We start from the raw sequence: 15,499 nt of genomic DNA on the forward strand, positions 1-15,499 counted from the left end.
GGAAAGAACTGCAAGTTTTAGAATGTTTTTTTTTGTTTTTCTGGTTTGGTGTTTGGGTTTTTTTTATTTGGTTGCTTCAGGGTTTTTTTTAACAAGATGCAGTTTTACAGTCTGAAACTTAAAGACCAGGAGTGGAATTCACATGCTGCATATGTCTAAACATCAGTCTCCAAGTCTGAGGGCATCCCTGTAGGCTTCCTCAGGGAAAAGCTGCCCATCTCCAGAGGCCCATCTTTCAGGCTAACACAGGGAAGAGATTCATCATTGTGAAAGGCTTGTTTCTCTTCCCCTGGCTGCAGGGGCCTCATATGACTGCTTCAGATTTAAGCTTCCGGATCTTTTAAATCCAAAAATAGGCAAAGTGAGAGCCATTCTGAACAGTTAAGAATCAACAGTGTTTCCAAGGCAAGGGAAAAAAAAAACAAAAACAAAACACCAAGGCTTCAAGATGAAATCTGTGCTGACATCTGAATGGCATTCTTGATTCACCATGTGCTGGCTTGAAAAATGCACATACAAAATTTAGAGAAATACACAAGAGTGCCACAGTGAGGGCAAAGGTGGGATCTTGCCAGAAGGCAGAGCTCCTCAACAGTGCCAGAAAAACGCCTTCCCCCAGCTGCTGCTGAGGAACCAGAGCAGCCATCACTACATGGTTTACATTAAGGGCACAGACAAGAAAGATAGGAGAGAGAAGGAAGACCACTGGGATAAAATCATTCCATAAAAGTGTGCCACTAGAAGCAGGTCAAGACCAGAAGAGATGGTGATGCTCTTGCCTGGCAGGCCAACTATACCTCCCATCGACCGAAAGTTCACTTTGTCTCAACTCCCAGGCATTTATCCTTTGAATACAGCACAAAACCACTCAGAAACATGTGCTGTCTTTGCCACAACATCCATACTTGTGCAACTCTTGTCCCCCTCTAAAAGTTCACTGCTTGCAAGCACAAGGTCATGAGGGACTATTTAAAGTACGTTAAAGCTTACCCACAAGAACCTGGCTTACCCCGTAATCCGGACAACTCTGTATGAGCAGAGCAGGCATTTTCCTGACTACTTCAAGAAGGTATGTAGAACCTCTAATTGCAGTAGCCATAAATAATCAGGCACACGCAAAAAAATGACAATTTCTTTTCCTGACACTTCTACTTACTCTCCTGGGTGCCCAGCCAGCTCACCTGCATTACACTGAGCGTCTCTGCTTGCTGCATTTTGCTCAGGATAGCTCTCAGGATCTGGTCCAGATTCTCTCCCAGCTCACTTCCTGCTTTCGAAATTAAAGTGGAGACCAGCCTGCCCACAAAGGCAGCAGTGAATTCTGAGGTCCTTGGATCTAGAAGCTGGCTCACCACCTGCATCACATACCACAGTCCATTGTGGCCTTGCTCATCGTGCCATTGTGCAATTTGCTCCAGTGCCACCGAGACATACGCACGAAGACACTCACCACCATTCTAAACAAGAAAATTACCATGTTAGAATTTCCCTTTCCAGGTAAGGGAGCAAGGAGGTGTGGGAAGACATCTCCTTTCATCACTCAAAAACGACCCTTAACCAAGATGAAAACAATGGGCAAACTAGTGGCATTTGTAAAAGATCCAAACTCTCTAATATGCAGTAAAATGAATGCCTAAATTTAAAAATAATTTCTACGGACTTCAGCTCATTATCAAGTACAAAATTCTTCATTGCCCAGGCAGCTCTCAAATGGATCACCTAGTAAATACAAAGAACCTGAAGTAGCTGCAGTTTTGTGCCAGTCTTGTTACCCAGAGATTCTAACAAGTGAGAGATGAAGACAGCAAAGTGTAGCATGAACAAAACACAAGCCAGCAGCCAAGCTGCAATCTTTTTGAATTCTTAAAACAAAGATCCAGCAGAGCAACGAGCACGCTGGTCTTCAACCTACTCTTACTGGTGTGTTGTTTAGGGAAAGCCATTTCTATGATCTGTATTCACATGGAAAAGGACAGCTGCAACTATAAAACTCCTTAGGCAAGGAATGAAACAAGCTTTATTGCGTATACACCAGCTAGTAGCTGGAATGAAAAGGCACCCTTCACTTTTAGCCTCTGATGCTTTTTCTTTTGTGCTTAAATACTCCAAAGACATCATCAGGTAACAGCAGAGCCTGCCAACAAGTACAGCCCAGGCACTACTGCTGTTTGAGACGAATCCTCGCTCTCCCTCCATCCCATACCTTGCTCAGTCAAAAAGAAGTTTGCCCTCCCCTTCCACCTAAATGAGTACAGGAGCAAACTGCTAGAAGGAGGAGGTCTAAAAGGTATTCTGCGCAGGAGGTCTATTGCTTCCCTATACCTGAGTGTGTTCCTGAAGACAGTCTCTGCCATTCCTTGGTATGATGAAAGTTATTATGGGGGAAGAAAAGCAATAAATTTGTTTGTTTGTTTGTTTTCAATTGGGTTTTCTTTTCTTTTTTCAATGTGCTCCAGAGCCCTAAAACAGAAAAAAGGTCAAGGCTGCTGCTTTACTCACTCCTGTCTCCTCCAAATTAAGGAATGATCAGTAAAAGTCATTGCAGGCCCTTGAACAGCAGTACTTTCATTATAAACTGGAAGTGGCAGAGACTCCTGAGCAGGTGCCGATATAGCTACTGGCAAGCAAAGCCTAGGCTCCCTTAAAGGCTATGTCACCTATCTTATTTGGTCACCTCTTTCGGACTTGCATAGCCCTGCAATCCTTACCGCTCCCCACAGCATTACCTGCATAGTGGCATTGTCATCTGTGTTCAAGCTGCACTGAGCCACTGCAGGGAATGCTTGGCAGATCAGGAGCTGGGACAGAGGAGGTTTTGTATTCCTCACAACTGTGGTCAATATATCAATGGAAGTCTGAAAGGAAAACACAAACAAAAGCACCGTTACAGCAGCAGCCATAGTAGTCAGCATTACCCACCACTGGTGCAAGCATCAAACGCGTGAACTGAAGGGATGTGAGCCAGTACTGCAATCACATCCTGATTTTACAGTCCACACTGTTTTTCAAATCAGAGGACCTTGGAGTCATGCACCCACAGCACCACTGCATTTGACATGACACATGGTATGCACTGTAAAAGTTCCCAAGGCAGTTAAACATTAAAAGCAGTGTAACCACTTACATACGGCAAACAGTTTCACGGTCCCCTGATGCATGCTAATCAGTACAGCCAGAGAACTCTTCTAGCTGACTTGTTCCATTTTGTTTATATTGATTTAAATTTATTTTAATTACCCATGAGCAATTGTTACAGTCAGACCAATCAATAGGCATTATAAGCACATTGATAAAGGTGTTTATGGGATTAAGTATGTACAATCATTCTACATTATCAATGCTTAATCTTTTATAAGCTGATTTTTCATAGAAAGGACAAACCTGTATAATTTATCTCCAGCAATTTATACATATGTGACATATAAATCAGAAAAAGACTTAAAAAAAAGTGCAAGAAATAGTCATGTACCCTGCTGGAGAACATTCCACCAAAAAGAGGAGACTGTTACTGGTGAAGATGGCTATGTCAAAGCAAAATCACTAGGGATACTCTGCAGAGACTGAAGAAGGCCAGAGGAGCAGTTTAATTTAACTTTTGGAAGCATCTCCTCCCACCTGCAGTTTGCCTTCTCTCCACAAAGGAACTTCTACCAGTGATCAAAGTCACTGTTCCAAACCAGTTTAAAAGCAACCTTTCTATTCTTTGCCAGACCAGCCATCCTATATGTTAAAGAACAGGGAAACATCTCCAGCTAAGACCATGTACCACTGTAGCACTTACTGCACAAAGCCCTGCTGGGATCTTGTCAGCAGGGGCCTGCATGATGCTGACAAGAGTTGGTATTAGCCTCATCTGCATTGGACCCTGGCAGGCTTCTATCTGAGCTAGCTCCTTAAAGATATCTTGGGCAAGAGAAGCAACAACTGGATCTGGGGAGAGAAAGCACCATTTACTACAACATACTAACAAACACATCTCAATTTTTGCTACTACTATTTCGAATAGGCAAAGCAGCAAGTCTCCCTTCTAGCTTTACCGCTGAATGAATCAATGTTCATTCAAACTGTCATTTATTAAGTTTTCAGCACCAGGATTCAGTAGCAAAAACAACTGTACTTTGAGAACATAACTTGAACACATACCATTACTGTACTTCAGAAATATTGCAATCGTGAAGGGGCAGATTTTATTCTCCACACTTGCTGTAAATGCTGGGTCTACTGTACAGACAATGCACAGCGTCTCCATCACAAGGTTCAGGACCTCCGAACTGAACTGAGTTGCCAAGTGGATCAGTCCATCAAGAATGCTGGGAAGGAACGGCTGCAACACATGGGTGCTCTCGGAGATCTTCAGCTGGTCACAGTAGCTAGACAAGAAATTTGTCATACATATTGAATACATTAAAGTGATTTATACATTTAACACTAGATGATATATAAGGGGTTATTTCACTCCACCCATTCTTTTCCCTTAAGTTTACTCTTATAGGACTTTTCCCCATCAGTCTACTATTCCTTGATCTCTCAACAGCTCAGCTATCTTTCCTCCTCATTCTATCCCCAACGGTTCGCAGAGTTGAGCCAAGTGATGTTAAAAGCTTCCACCACCATTTAGCAAGAACTCTCTCAAGAGCTGCCCACCAGTGGAGAAGACAAACCTTGAGGCAAAATATAGTCAGAGAGCGCCTCACTGCTTACAACGTCTTTAATCACCATGTTCTACAAGTGAGCTAAGGAAGAAAAAAAACAATTTCAGGAATAACTAAGTTTAAGTCTCTGCCTTTATTCACTGTCATTTCAGTGCAAACAGAAAACAAGGTGGTTTTGGGGGGTGAGGTGGGGAAGAGTAGTTCTTTTGTGTGGTTTTTGTGGGGTTTTGTATGTGTGTATTTGTTTCTAAACTAACGTTCAATTTTCATGTTAGGATCAATACAGCAGATCTTCGCCTTTTCTTCTTGCAACTTATTTCCAAAAACAGGATGTCGATACCACCCCGCTCCCAAACTTGTTGTGATTTGCTCCACAAGCCCGTATTATGTCATTCAGTCACCTTTGTGACTGAACAGGAGGAGTAATCTTCATTTCATTTTTATGCTTTCCATTGCTATCTAGTTCTGCTTGTCTTTGGGACTGTACCCATTATAACATTTTATTGTAGCCAACCTTGAATTTCAATTTCATATTCCTCATTAGAGTTATTTTATTTTGAACCTGCATGCTTACACTTTTTAAGTTGACATCTATTTCATTCAAAGCAAATACTTCAACAGTCTCAACAGAAATATTATCAATATTTTAACATACCAGTTTTATAACTGTAATTTATACCACCTATCCCTGGAGTTTTGGAATATCTTAGGGTTTACTTACCCCCAGATAGCTCTGACTGCAGATATTCGGACAGAAGGAGGCTGGGTTTCATGTAGACCACTGACAGTAGCTTGCAGGAACTGCTGGATTAGTTCTGGAGACATAGCCACGGTAAAACGGCTGGCAGCCCACAGAGCACGACCCAGGAGAAAAGGAGACACTGAAACAAAACAAAACAAAAAACCCCAGTGGTTTTAGAGTACGTTTTATGGGTTTGAAATTACAACTGCTTCCATCCATCACCCATAATTTCATCATCCCAGTAGGAAAACGGGAAGATACAACATAGAAGACCAGTATGTAGGCATACAAAGATCTTTTGTTGATGGGCAGAAGCCATTTTCTTAGTTATTTCAAAAAATAATTTCTTATTTGTTTAAAAAAAAACACCAAAAAACACTTCTTCCCTTAACTAGTTACACTTGAATTCATTCATCAAGGCAGCAATACATGCTTTAGTGATCATCAGAACAAAAGTAAAGGAAGAGAATGAAGACTTTTTCAGTAATTCCTATTTATTTAACTCAATATTCTGTCCTCAAGTGAAGCAAATTGCAGAAGCTTAGGGGAAAGAATTAGAGAAAAAGAGCACGTATAAAGAGATCTTTTACAGATTACTTTTCTATTTTCCAACCATCCCCTTGTAACTACAGAACATAATGTTCAACAGCACCAGAGAAACCGTGAATACTCATTACCTACTCACCTGTTTACACTTATCAAGGTATGAGGTATCTCTATCACATTTAACCCTTCTGCCTTTTCAGGCTAAAAGCATCCTTATCTATTTAGGCTATCCTCAAACAGATAATGCTCTTTATCTCTCAGCATTCTTACTGCCGTTATTTATACTCTTGTGAGTATTAGTTTTTAGATGAATACATAAGAACTCCATGCAAGATGTATAGCTTTGTTTCCTAAGCAAGTATTATACAAAGCAAGATTTTTCGCCTTATTACAATTACTGAGCAATAAATGGACATCCTCTGAGAACTATCTATACACTGACTTCAGGAGCTCTTTCTAGAGCACAATAGCTCATTTACAACCCAATATGTAAATGTGTGTAAATATATCTAAATAGCTGAAGTTGCGTTTTTTGTTTGTTTGCGGTTCTTTTCCCCACACATCACACACCAGGCACTTTGCACACCATTTCTTCATTCAAAATTAACTCAAAATTAACCTTCTTTGCAACAGCCTAAATGAATGTTTCTTTGATGAACGCATCCAGCAATTTGTTTTTCTGCACTGACACAACTTAATGTGGACTCAATAATGCTCTTATTGGCTTAAACTTCTCAAATTTTAATTATCTGCAAGGACTTTTGAGGTCTGACTTTCAACAACTCCTTTGACTTTCTTGCAGACTGATGCAAGATAACAAAGGAAGCAGAAGCCTGCGGAGTTCCCATTAATAGGATCCCACTCAGCTAGGAGTAGGATTTGAATTCATGTGCTAGGACTAGTGTCAGCCTCAGCGTAACGAAAAAAGGATGGCATGGTGCTGCAGGAATTCTGAAGCCTCTTAAACACTCCTGGTGTCTTTTCCAGAAACAGATACAAGACAACACAACAGCTATTTTCCACCAAGTTCCCCAAGCAACTGTCCTTCCCAAGCCCTACAGGCTCAAGCATCCAGTCAACAGAGGGTTTCAGCTGAAAGCACAGTGTCCCACATTTCAAGGACTTACACTAGACCTGGTAGCATGTGTGAACTTACAAGATAAGATTCGTGCCCTTTCACATGTACAACGTGCACAACTGCATTTCACACCACCATATGCATGCAGCAACCTGATTCATCAGATACTTTTGTTTGTAAGAGATTTCCAAGGTCTGTACTCAGCAGTTACTTTGAGTAATGACAAGGTCCCGTATACCTGAAAGGTTGAGGTCTGCAAGAACAACATTTGTCAGGAAGCCGTGCATATCAAAATGTATTCGACCATTCTTCACACTGTCTGTAATAATAGACTTCACTGAGCCCAGGGCCAGCATACAAGCTTCATGTATTTTCCACCTGTAAAAGAATTCAGATGCCTTTAGGTTTTTCCTCCACCATCACCTAAATAAAAATTCTGAAGTGACACCATTACAATTTTTTGGTCTAAGCTACCATAACTATTTTCTTGATCCCAAAGCATAGAATTTAAAAAAGGCCTTGAAAGAAATGACCATTTGCAAAACTCAGCAAGCTGGGGACTCGGAAACTCACCCAGGTTAGCAGCATTCTCAATCACTTTCTAAAATACCAGCTGAATAATTGTTGATTCTTGTACTAATTTTGCTCCCATAATAAAAAAAGAAATGAGACTTTTCTGTGAAGGCTTCCTCCTGCAGCTGTGCCTTGCTTGATTATTCTATGTGTAGAAGCACTATGATAGCCAGTACATTAAAAGTTTAAAAATATCTATTTTTGCATTACATTTTGTTAATTATGATGAAATAGGGTTATGGGCAAATACTACTTCTCTTTGGTTTTATTTGTGAAGCAAACAACCTACTTTAAAACTTACACAATTAAGACAGACGAGGACTTAATGTCCGATTTCTCTGACATTCAGTTGCTGCTCAAGATACAGAATGGCTACTCTGACACTAATATTCAAAATAAACACAAACACTGAACTAAGGCACTGTAAAACCAAGAGCAAAACAGTTATGGAGCAGCAATCAGGTACTCTTGCAGTTGAGCTTTCTCCTCCTATCCCCAAATAACACTGAAAATTGCAACTTTGAAGTTGCAACACGTACATCTGCACACAGCACCTATATTTCTTCTTTACATCAATTAAAGACAATACGCCTGAAATTTTCAGCTCAATTAACCGAACAGGGTGAAAGTACTGCCAATTTCTCTTCAGATTGTGCTTCCAATGATATGTTTTAAGGAATCGTCAGGGCTGGAGGGAGGGAGCCTGGGAAGAGCTAGCTTGTCCTAGGAATTGCTGAAAGGATTCCAGATGAAGATTTTGTCATCTGGCTCAAGAACTGCTGTACTTCCTTTTCCTCCTTCTAATCACAGTTCTCAAATTTCATCCTTGTCCATCAGCGGCAATGTCACAAAAAAAAAGAAAAGGTGATTAAATTGTGCTGCACCCAATGCTGCAAAAGAGCTTGCCATTTGTATCAGTGCCATCCCCTGCTGCTCCATCTCCTTACCAGTGCTCAGCACCGCTGTTTTTAGCCTGCTCAGCTTCTTGCAAATGCCTTGTAGCTGCTGCAGCCAAAGCAGTCGCACTCTCATTCTGGAAATCAGCAGCCACAGCCTGCACGGAAGGAAATGGTAACACTTACTTGCACAGACTTTTAAAAGTTGGTCTTTTCTCCAAATGACCTTCATGAAGCTAGGTCTATTATTTGTTACTATTATTTTGGTTGCATCTTAATGTGGAACACACTTCATACCAGCAACAGATCCTGTGCAGCAATCCTCACTGTATAGGAAAAAGTGTCATCATCTTCATCCTCCACAAACTGTTGTGGATTTGCGGTCCAAACTTTTATCTGAAACAGAAAGGACACAAGAAGGACAGGGGGGATGATGAATTCAGCACATCACAGGTAAAAAGGAGCTTTTCTGTTTCCAGTAATCTCAGTTTTGCAAAACACATAATTTTTCTCTGCCATAAGAAGTCATCGTCCTCAACTGATTTTTCTTATATTCTATTAGAGAAACCTTTGAAAAGAAGAGACCCTCTCTGTTCTGAGCTCACCTTGCTCTTCTGCTCCTCATTGGAGATCAGAACTTGACAGAACTAATGACTGACCTGCAATCAATGCTACACGGTTTTATTTATAGATAAGGAACGGCAGAAGTAAATGAATCTTTAACAGAGTGCCTGTTTTTATGCATGCCTACCTAAACAAGAGAAAAAGATGATGGCTGTCAGGCTTGGGAGGCCAGGAGCCATGTAGAATTTCAGTACAAATTATTTCACACTACTAGCACAATATTTTCACTATCGCAGAAATCAGGCTATCCCTTTCAGCATGATAATCCTCACATTCACAGCATAATTCTTCTTGAAGGAATGAAGGAAGAAACCTTGAGAGAGTTGGGGTTGCTCAGCCTGGAGAGGAGAAGGCTCCAGGGAGACCTTATAGCAGTCTTTCAATGTATAAAGGGGGCTTATAAGAAAGACGGAGAGAAACTTTTTATCAGGGCCTGTCGTGACAGGACAAGAGGCAGTGGTTTTAAACTGAAAGACGGCAGATTTAGATTAGATGTATGGAAGAAATTTTTCACTATGAGGCTGGTGAGACACTGGAATATGTTGCCCAGAGAAGCTGCAGGTGCCCCATCACTGAAAGTGTTCCAGGTCAAGCTGGAAAAGGCTTTGAGCAACCTGGTCTAGTGAAAGGCGTCCCTGCCCATGACAGGGGGGTTGGACTAGATGGTCTATGAAGGCCCCTTCCAACCCAAAGCATTCTACAATTCTGTGATTTGCTGTCCATGTTACACCATTTAGGAACATTTGGACGCTACTGCCTTAACTCCTGGCACAACAAAGTAACAGAACAGCCTACTAGATTACAGCAACTTCCACACACTGAAACTCTTCCTAAGACGTTAGCTGTTGTAAATCTCTCATCTCATTTGCTTCCTACACAAGACAAACGTGCCCACCTGCTCCTCTGTGATCTGCATATAAAGGAGGATGTAATAGATCAGCTCTGGCAAAGCCTTCTTCACTGTGCTCTTAAATTTGTTGTTTTCCAACAAGGCATGAACAAATTCAAATATGCTGAACACTAGATTTTCAAAGCCCAATACTTCACCTGAAAAGAAGTAGGGGAAAAAAAAAAAAAAAAAAAAAAAAAAAAAAAAAAAAAAGAACATGACTGATTATGCCAACATACAGAAAGGCAGAAGTGAAAACAAAACCCATGACTGAATATGCTAACTTACAGAAAGATATAAATGAATGTCAAATATAATTACAAGCGGTTAGTTTGTCTCATGAGATAATGTTTATTTTTACTCCTGGACTAGCAAGGGCAGTGGCAGCCCCCGGAGGATGTCTGACCTCACCACTTTCTGCTCTCTTCCCAGTTCACTGCATGCCCCTCATTAAAACTAATCAAAAGCTCAACCTAAAACCTGTTTGGTTTTCTTTTGTCCTATTACTTTTACCTCAACACTGTTCTAAAACTCACTCCTTTAGTCATTAGAAAACTTAAATTATGCAGCTTCCTTGATCACAATCACATATAACTTGCAAAGAAGTGATGGACACTGTTCTAACACCATAAATGTACCTTTAAGCATGATCTCCTACAGTGTTTTAGTCACTGTTTTGACAACAATAATGCTAGGCAAGTCCATTCCTCCTCAAAATGGAAGGCAAAAGTGCAGTTGAACAAGTTCTTACCATCAGAATCCACAGGGTCCTCCACCTCTTCTGTGTAATTTACTTCTGTTCTCACATAAGTGGATGGAGTTAAGTAAATATACGTGTTTTTAAGAACTGCATCTATTTACAAATTAATCTGTTCCTATCTTAACATTCCTAAGAACTAAGGAAGTTTTCTTTCTTAAAAAAAATCTTTGACTTTACACACAGTCCTGTGTTTCAGAGAAGACAAGCCCACAGCCCCTGGCTTTGCCCATTGCCCAACTTCAAAGACCACTTCCACATGACTTTAGTACATCCTCTAGATCATCTGATTCACTTAAACCGAATCCTCCAAGGTAACCCAAAACTTCGTTTATGTTAAAACTTTGCAAGAATGGAACCACTCAGACTCAGCACTTTCCAGGGAATGACGAGCCAATTCAACGCTTCACTGCTGCCAAAGGCTGAGGAGCCACGCCGAGATCCCACGTGCTACCTTATGTCGACTCTGCTCCTTGTCAGGCCTCTCCACTGCCTCAAACCCTGGGAAGTGGCAGAAAACTAACCCGGGAGTGGAAAGGAAGGTGATTTCTTCAGGGACGGTGAATTGAAGGTCCAACAATTGCCAGAGCAAACACAAGGGAAGGAAGGACAAGACTCCCCTTTTGCAAACAAAAAACTATCTTGGCAGCTCAGCTGCCAGCAGGACTTTAGTAGGAGTCAAGACAGGAGAGGGAGAAAATACACTATCAAAAATTTAACAAACAGCTCCTTGTATTTTAACACGTCTTAAAAAAAAACCAAACCACCCAAAAAACAGCTGACCTTGAAACTGGATAGCCTCAACTTACTCTAGAACTAAGGCTACTTTTATGGTCTCCCTGCCCATTTTCACTCTACAGGAGCCTATCACCCAATATGCAGCAGGATTCTGAAACACAAGACTATGCAAGCAGCTTTGATACAAAAAGGTCTAGATCTATGATCTCTAGGAAAACAGCCATTCTTATTAAATTACAGAGGAAACGCTCAGTCAACCCACAGCGTCCATTTCTGGTGTTTATACCAAAAATTCAGAAAAAGCCACAGGAAGGCTTAGTGTTCTACAATTACTGTTGCACTATAAAAGGCTAAAAAAAACAACTTAGGGATTAACAACATGGAAAGATTTGACTTGTCAGTTTGCGAGTACTAGGAACTACCACCTCTAATACCGCAGATTGTGCAGTAAAGTAATGACTGTTCTAAAGTTCAAAAGTTCAACCTCAGCAGCAAGTGTAACCAACCATTAGCACTGCTGTAGCAGAGGATATTGTAGATTCCCCTTCACCTGAAGACCTTATGTTGTGACTAGATCTTAAAGACGACAATTCTCACCAAAGTACTAGAAACAATGCAGAGATAAGCCACAATCCTACAGCCAATATAACACTGGCACTCGTATCATTCATCATACATGACTTTTAAGCTAAAAGAAACTTAATGGAGCCTACTGAAGTAACAGAAATATCCACTACACCTACACCATATGTGCCTATGTTCTGTCTGTTACAGCGGACTGCTCCAGCTACCACGCTCTTCAGCTGTGTCCAGGTCCTTATTGTGTAAGAGACAGAGTCTGCCTTTTTCTATTCTAGTTAAAACCATTCACTACAAAGGATATAAGGCGGCACTTTCTGTAAGGGTATTCCAGACAATGGGCAGGATCTGCTGCATTGACGAAATCATGTGCTTCGGATAGTTTTTCACAAGTGCTGTCACAGCCTGGAACAAAACAGGATATCAATCAGAAGGGAAATCAGGAAAACCATCAACAAACACTCAAATCACGAGCTGCTGTTTTATTAAGAATCGAGATAATCCAACGTCTTCCTGACACCAAGGTCTCCCGCTCTCACTCCTGACCAGGCAGTCCCCTCACTTGCACGAACTGTGACAAACAGGCCCCTCTTCTTATTTGCTCTTTTGCAGGGAAGCAAAGGGATAACGTGAGATGTACAACTCTGGAAATGAAGACAATGCAATAATTTGGCACCAAGATAGAGACTCCAAGCAGATGCACGACACTGCGCAGCACTGTTGGGATACGATTACCACCTGGAAGCTATCTTGTCCCACAAAATGAACTCTAATATCAAGTGAAACCAGACCACAGCCTATTTCCCACACTTCTACACATGCAAGTAACACATCCGTTTGCACATCCAGGGAACAGTTGCAGATGAAAACACCCACCCAAATCAATTCTCTCATCCATTTCAGCTGCAAATGCAGGCAGCTGTGCCAGCCCAACACAGGGGCTGGTTTGGGAGCTGCTCAGCAGCTCTACAATAGACTGTGCCTGGGCCTTCATGAAGCTGATCACCCTGATTTACGGGAGCCCTTTGACTGACACTTGCCAAAAAGCTTTGGAGTCAGAGAACTCTCACTCCACCTGACAGACACTGTTCTCCTCCCATAGGGTCACAGCTACAGTCGCTTTATATTGGTTACAGAAGAGCCCCTCAAACTGCCTGACTGGCAGCCTCTGCGAGACATAGGGGTCTAAGCTTGTTTCTACTTACCCAATACTAAACTGAACAGTTCATCCAGTTTGTTTGTTTGTAGTATTGGGTACATTAATAGAAATAAAAAATAATAATTCACCTTCCAGAAAAAAAACAAAACAACCCAGCATTCTAATATACGTGTTGTGGCCACTGTGTCTGTCAAGAGTGGACAGCCACAGATAATCATAGAATCATAGAATTGTCTAGGTTGGAAAAGACCCTTGACATTGAGTCCAACCATCTACCCTACTCTGCAAAGTTCTCCCCTACACCATATCCCCCAACACCACATCTAAACGGCTCTTTCATCCAGATACATAAGTTTAAGAATGAGTCTGGGAGGCGATAGAAGCATTATAGAAAAGACCTGTTGACAAAAAACAGCCTCTGGGGGGAAAAAAAAAAAAATAAAAAAGAAGTTTATGCAGGTGCTGGCAGAGGATCTGAACCTGCGGGACTGCTGCAAACTCAACACCCCAACTATGTCCGCAGTAGCATCCAAAGAGACTATGCCACTGCTTATGAACCCCATGCACATTTTTCTAACCTATATGCCAAGACAACCTTGCAGAAAGCACTGCTGGGAGCGCTAAGAGAATTTTTCAATTCAATAGCTCTGCAGTTCTAACAATAGGAGGCTGCATTTGCAAGTTCACCACTTTCCCTGCAGTGCAAGTCATTAAAAAAAGAGCACTATCTCCTGTCAAATGTTGTATTTCAACCCCTGGCCTCACACTCTGCCAATTCTCACTGCTTGTTTGAGCTAAAAGAACTGCTTCACAGATCTCCTCCTCTGCCAACCCCTACATACTGCTCCACCACCTATTAAATCCTTCAAGACAGTCTTAATCCATCTCTCTTCAGAGCAAAGTCAAGCTGCTCCCCAAGCAGACGTTTAATGGCCAAGCCAGGTAATAACTGACTGTATCCACACCTGTAGCCTGAGTCACCACAGAGACACACCAAAACCACCACTGGGGGAGCAACAGGACAGCTCCTGAATCCCTTCCAGCTATTCCACACGCAAACAGCCAACCACATCTCCACTAATTGCTCAGCATCTCCTTAAAGTCACTCTGTGTTAAAGTCTTTCCTTGCTTCACCTCCTACTTGTGTCTTTAGACAGAGAAGGAATCCCCAAATTTGCAGATAGAAAGCTTAAAATATACACTAGCCAGCAGCAGGAGAGCACGTTAAAGCTAAACGTTCAGTAAGAGTGCAGCAGATGCAGGTTATGTACGTTGCTCATAAACTCAGGAAATTTGCCCCCAAGACACAGCTACCACCTTGTCTTCCATCCAAGAACAAAGAAGGCAGGAGTAATTATTTTTTGTAACTAATTATTTGTTCCAAAACCAAAAAAATACAAGCATAAATTTTCTGACCCACCTAAAGAGCAGATTTTAAGCACAAGCAACAAAGCATTACAGCAAGGTTATAAGATACTTTTGACTGTTGGTTAATCGGTGCTCTTGATATAGTTACTGCATACTAAGTACATCATATTTGTATTCCCTTGCTGTGAAATTCGCCTTAACTCTGTTACCTGTCACGTTTGATCACTCTGTTTCTCTCAAAACAATCAATAGTGGCATGTTCAACAACAGCGATGTTGGAACTGGGATTCAAGAATCATTTAGTTGCAGCTCATTCAGAGATATCAATTTAATTCATGCTAAACAATCAAACACCACCACAATGAATTACACTACTGGTATTTTGTTCTAGTCCTCATGGTTGAAAAGAGTTTTGTTGTGGTCAAATCTCCCATCTCCTCTGTGGGTTATAGGCACTGACCTTCCTGCTAATAATTGCTTCTAAACTCATAACTACAGTTGGAAAGATTGGGGACAAATTAACAATCAGTGGTTTGCCATGATGTGATCCAACCCACTTACTTCCTTAAACAGGATAACTGTCCTAGGGGATCAGGAAGATGTGTACACTTCAGTATTATTCGGTAAAGCTTTTGACGCTGTCCTGCATAACATTTTTATATGGAAAGCAAGACATTTTAGGTCAGGGCTGCCTCTGAGTCCCACCGAGAACTCCACAAACCTTGGAGTGCAAAGTTCTCGAGACAGGGAAGGGGAAAAAAAAATCTTCCTGTCATTTGCTGCATAGCACTTCATTAAGGAAAAAAAGACAGGACTGAGTTCGCATCCGCTGAAAATGTACTACAAAAGAAAGTCTCAATTCCCCCCTCCATTGCATCAGCATTTCAAGGGGTTTGTG

The 15,499-nt window shown here is 41.4% G+C and overlaps 1 protein-coding gene across 1 annotated transcript in view; it reads right to left on the minus strand.

Moving 5' to 3' along the window:
* Nucleotides 1–15,499, minus strand: part of IPO9 (importin 9) — a 34,702-nt gene that overhangs the window by 7,735 nt on the left and 11,468 nt on the right. Inside the window, exons 10-20 of the mRNA XM_009881345.1 lie at nucleotides 12,379–12,479; nucleotides 10,752–10,810; nucleotides 10,007–10,158; nucleotides 8,785–8,883; nucleotides 8,539–8,645; nucleotides 7,257–7,396; nucleotides 5,374–5,533; nucleotides 4,144–4,370; nucleotides 3,782–3,930; nucleotides 2,727–2,855; nucleotides 1,182–1,457 (exon numbers count right to left, since the gene is read on the minus strand). Of these exons, the coding sequence (XP_009879647.1) occupies nucleotides 1,182–1,457; nucleotides 2,727–2,855; nucleotides 3,782–3,930; nucleotides 4,144–4,370; nucleotides 5,374–5,533; nucleotides 7,257–7,396; nucleotides 8,539–8,645; nucleotides 8,785–8,883; nucleotides 10,007–10,158; nucleotides 10,752–10,810; nucleotides 12,379–12,479 (1,599 nt within the window). The remainder of the gene's footprint in view (nucleotides 1–1,181; nucleotides 1,458–2,726; nucleotides 2,856–3,781; nucleotides 3,931–4,143; nucleotides 4,371–5,373; nucleotides 5,534–7,256; nucleotides 7,397–8,538; nucleotides 8,646–8,784; nucleotides 8,884–10,006; nucleotides 10,159–10,751; nucleotides 10,811–12,378; nucleotides 12,480–15,499) is intronic.

Source organism: Charadrius vociferus, unplaced genomic scaffold, assembly GCF_000708025.1.
Source record: "Charadrius vociferus isolate BGI_N301 unplaced genomic scaffold, ASM70802v2 scaffold333, whole genome shotgun sequence".
Classification (NCBI taxonomy): domain Eukaryota; kingdom Metazoa; phylum Chordata; class Aves; order Charadriiformes; family Charadriidae; genus Charadrius; species Charadrius vociferus.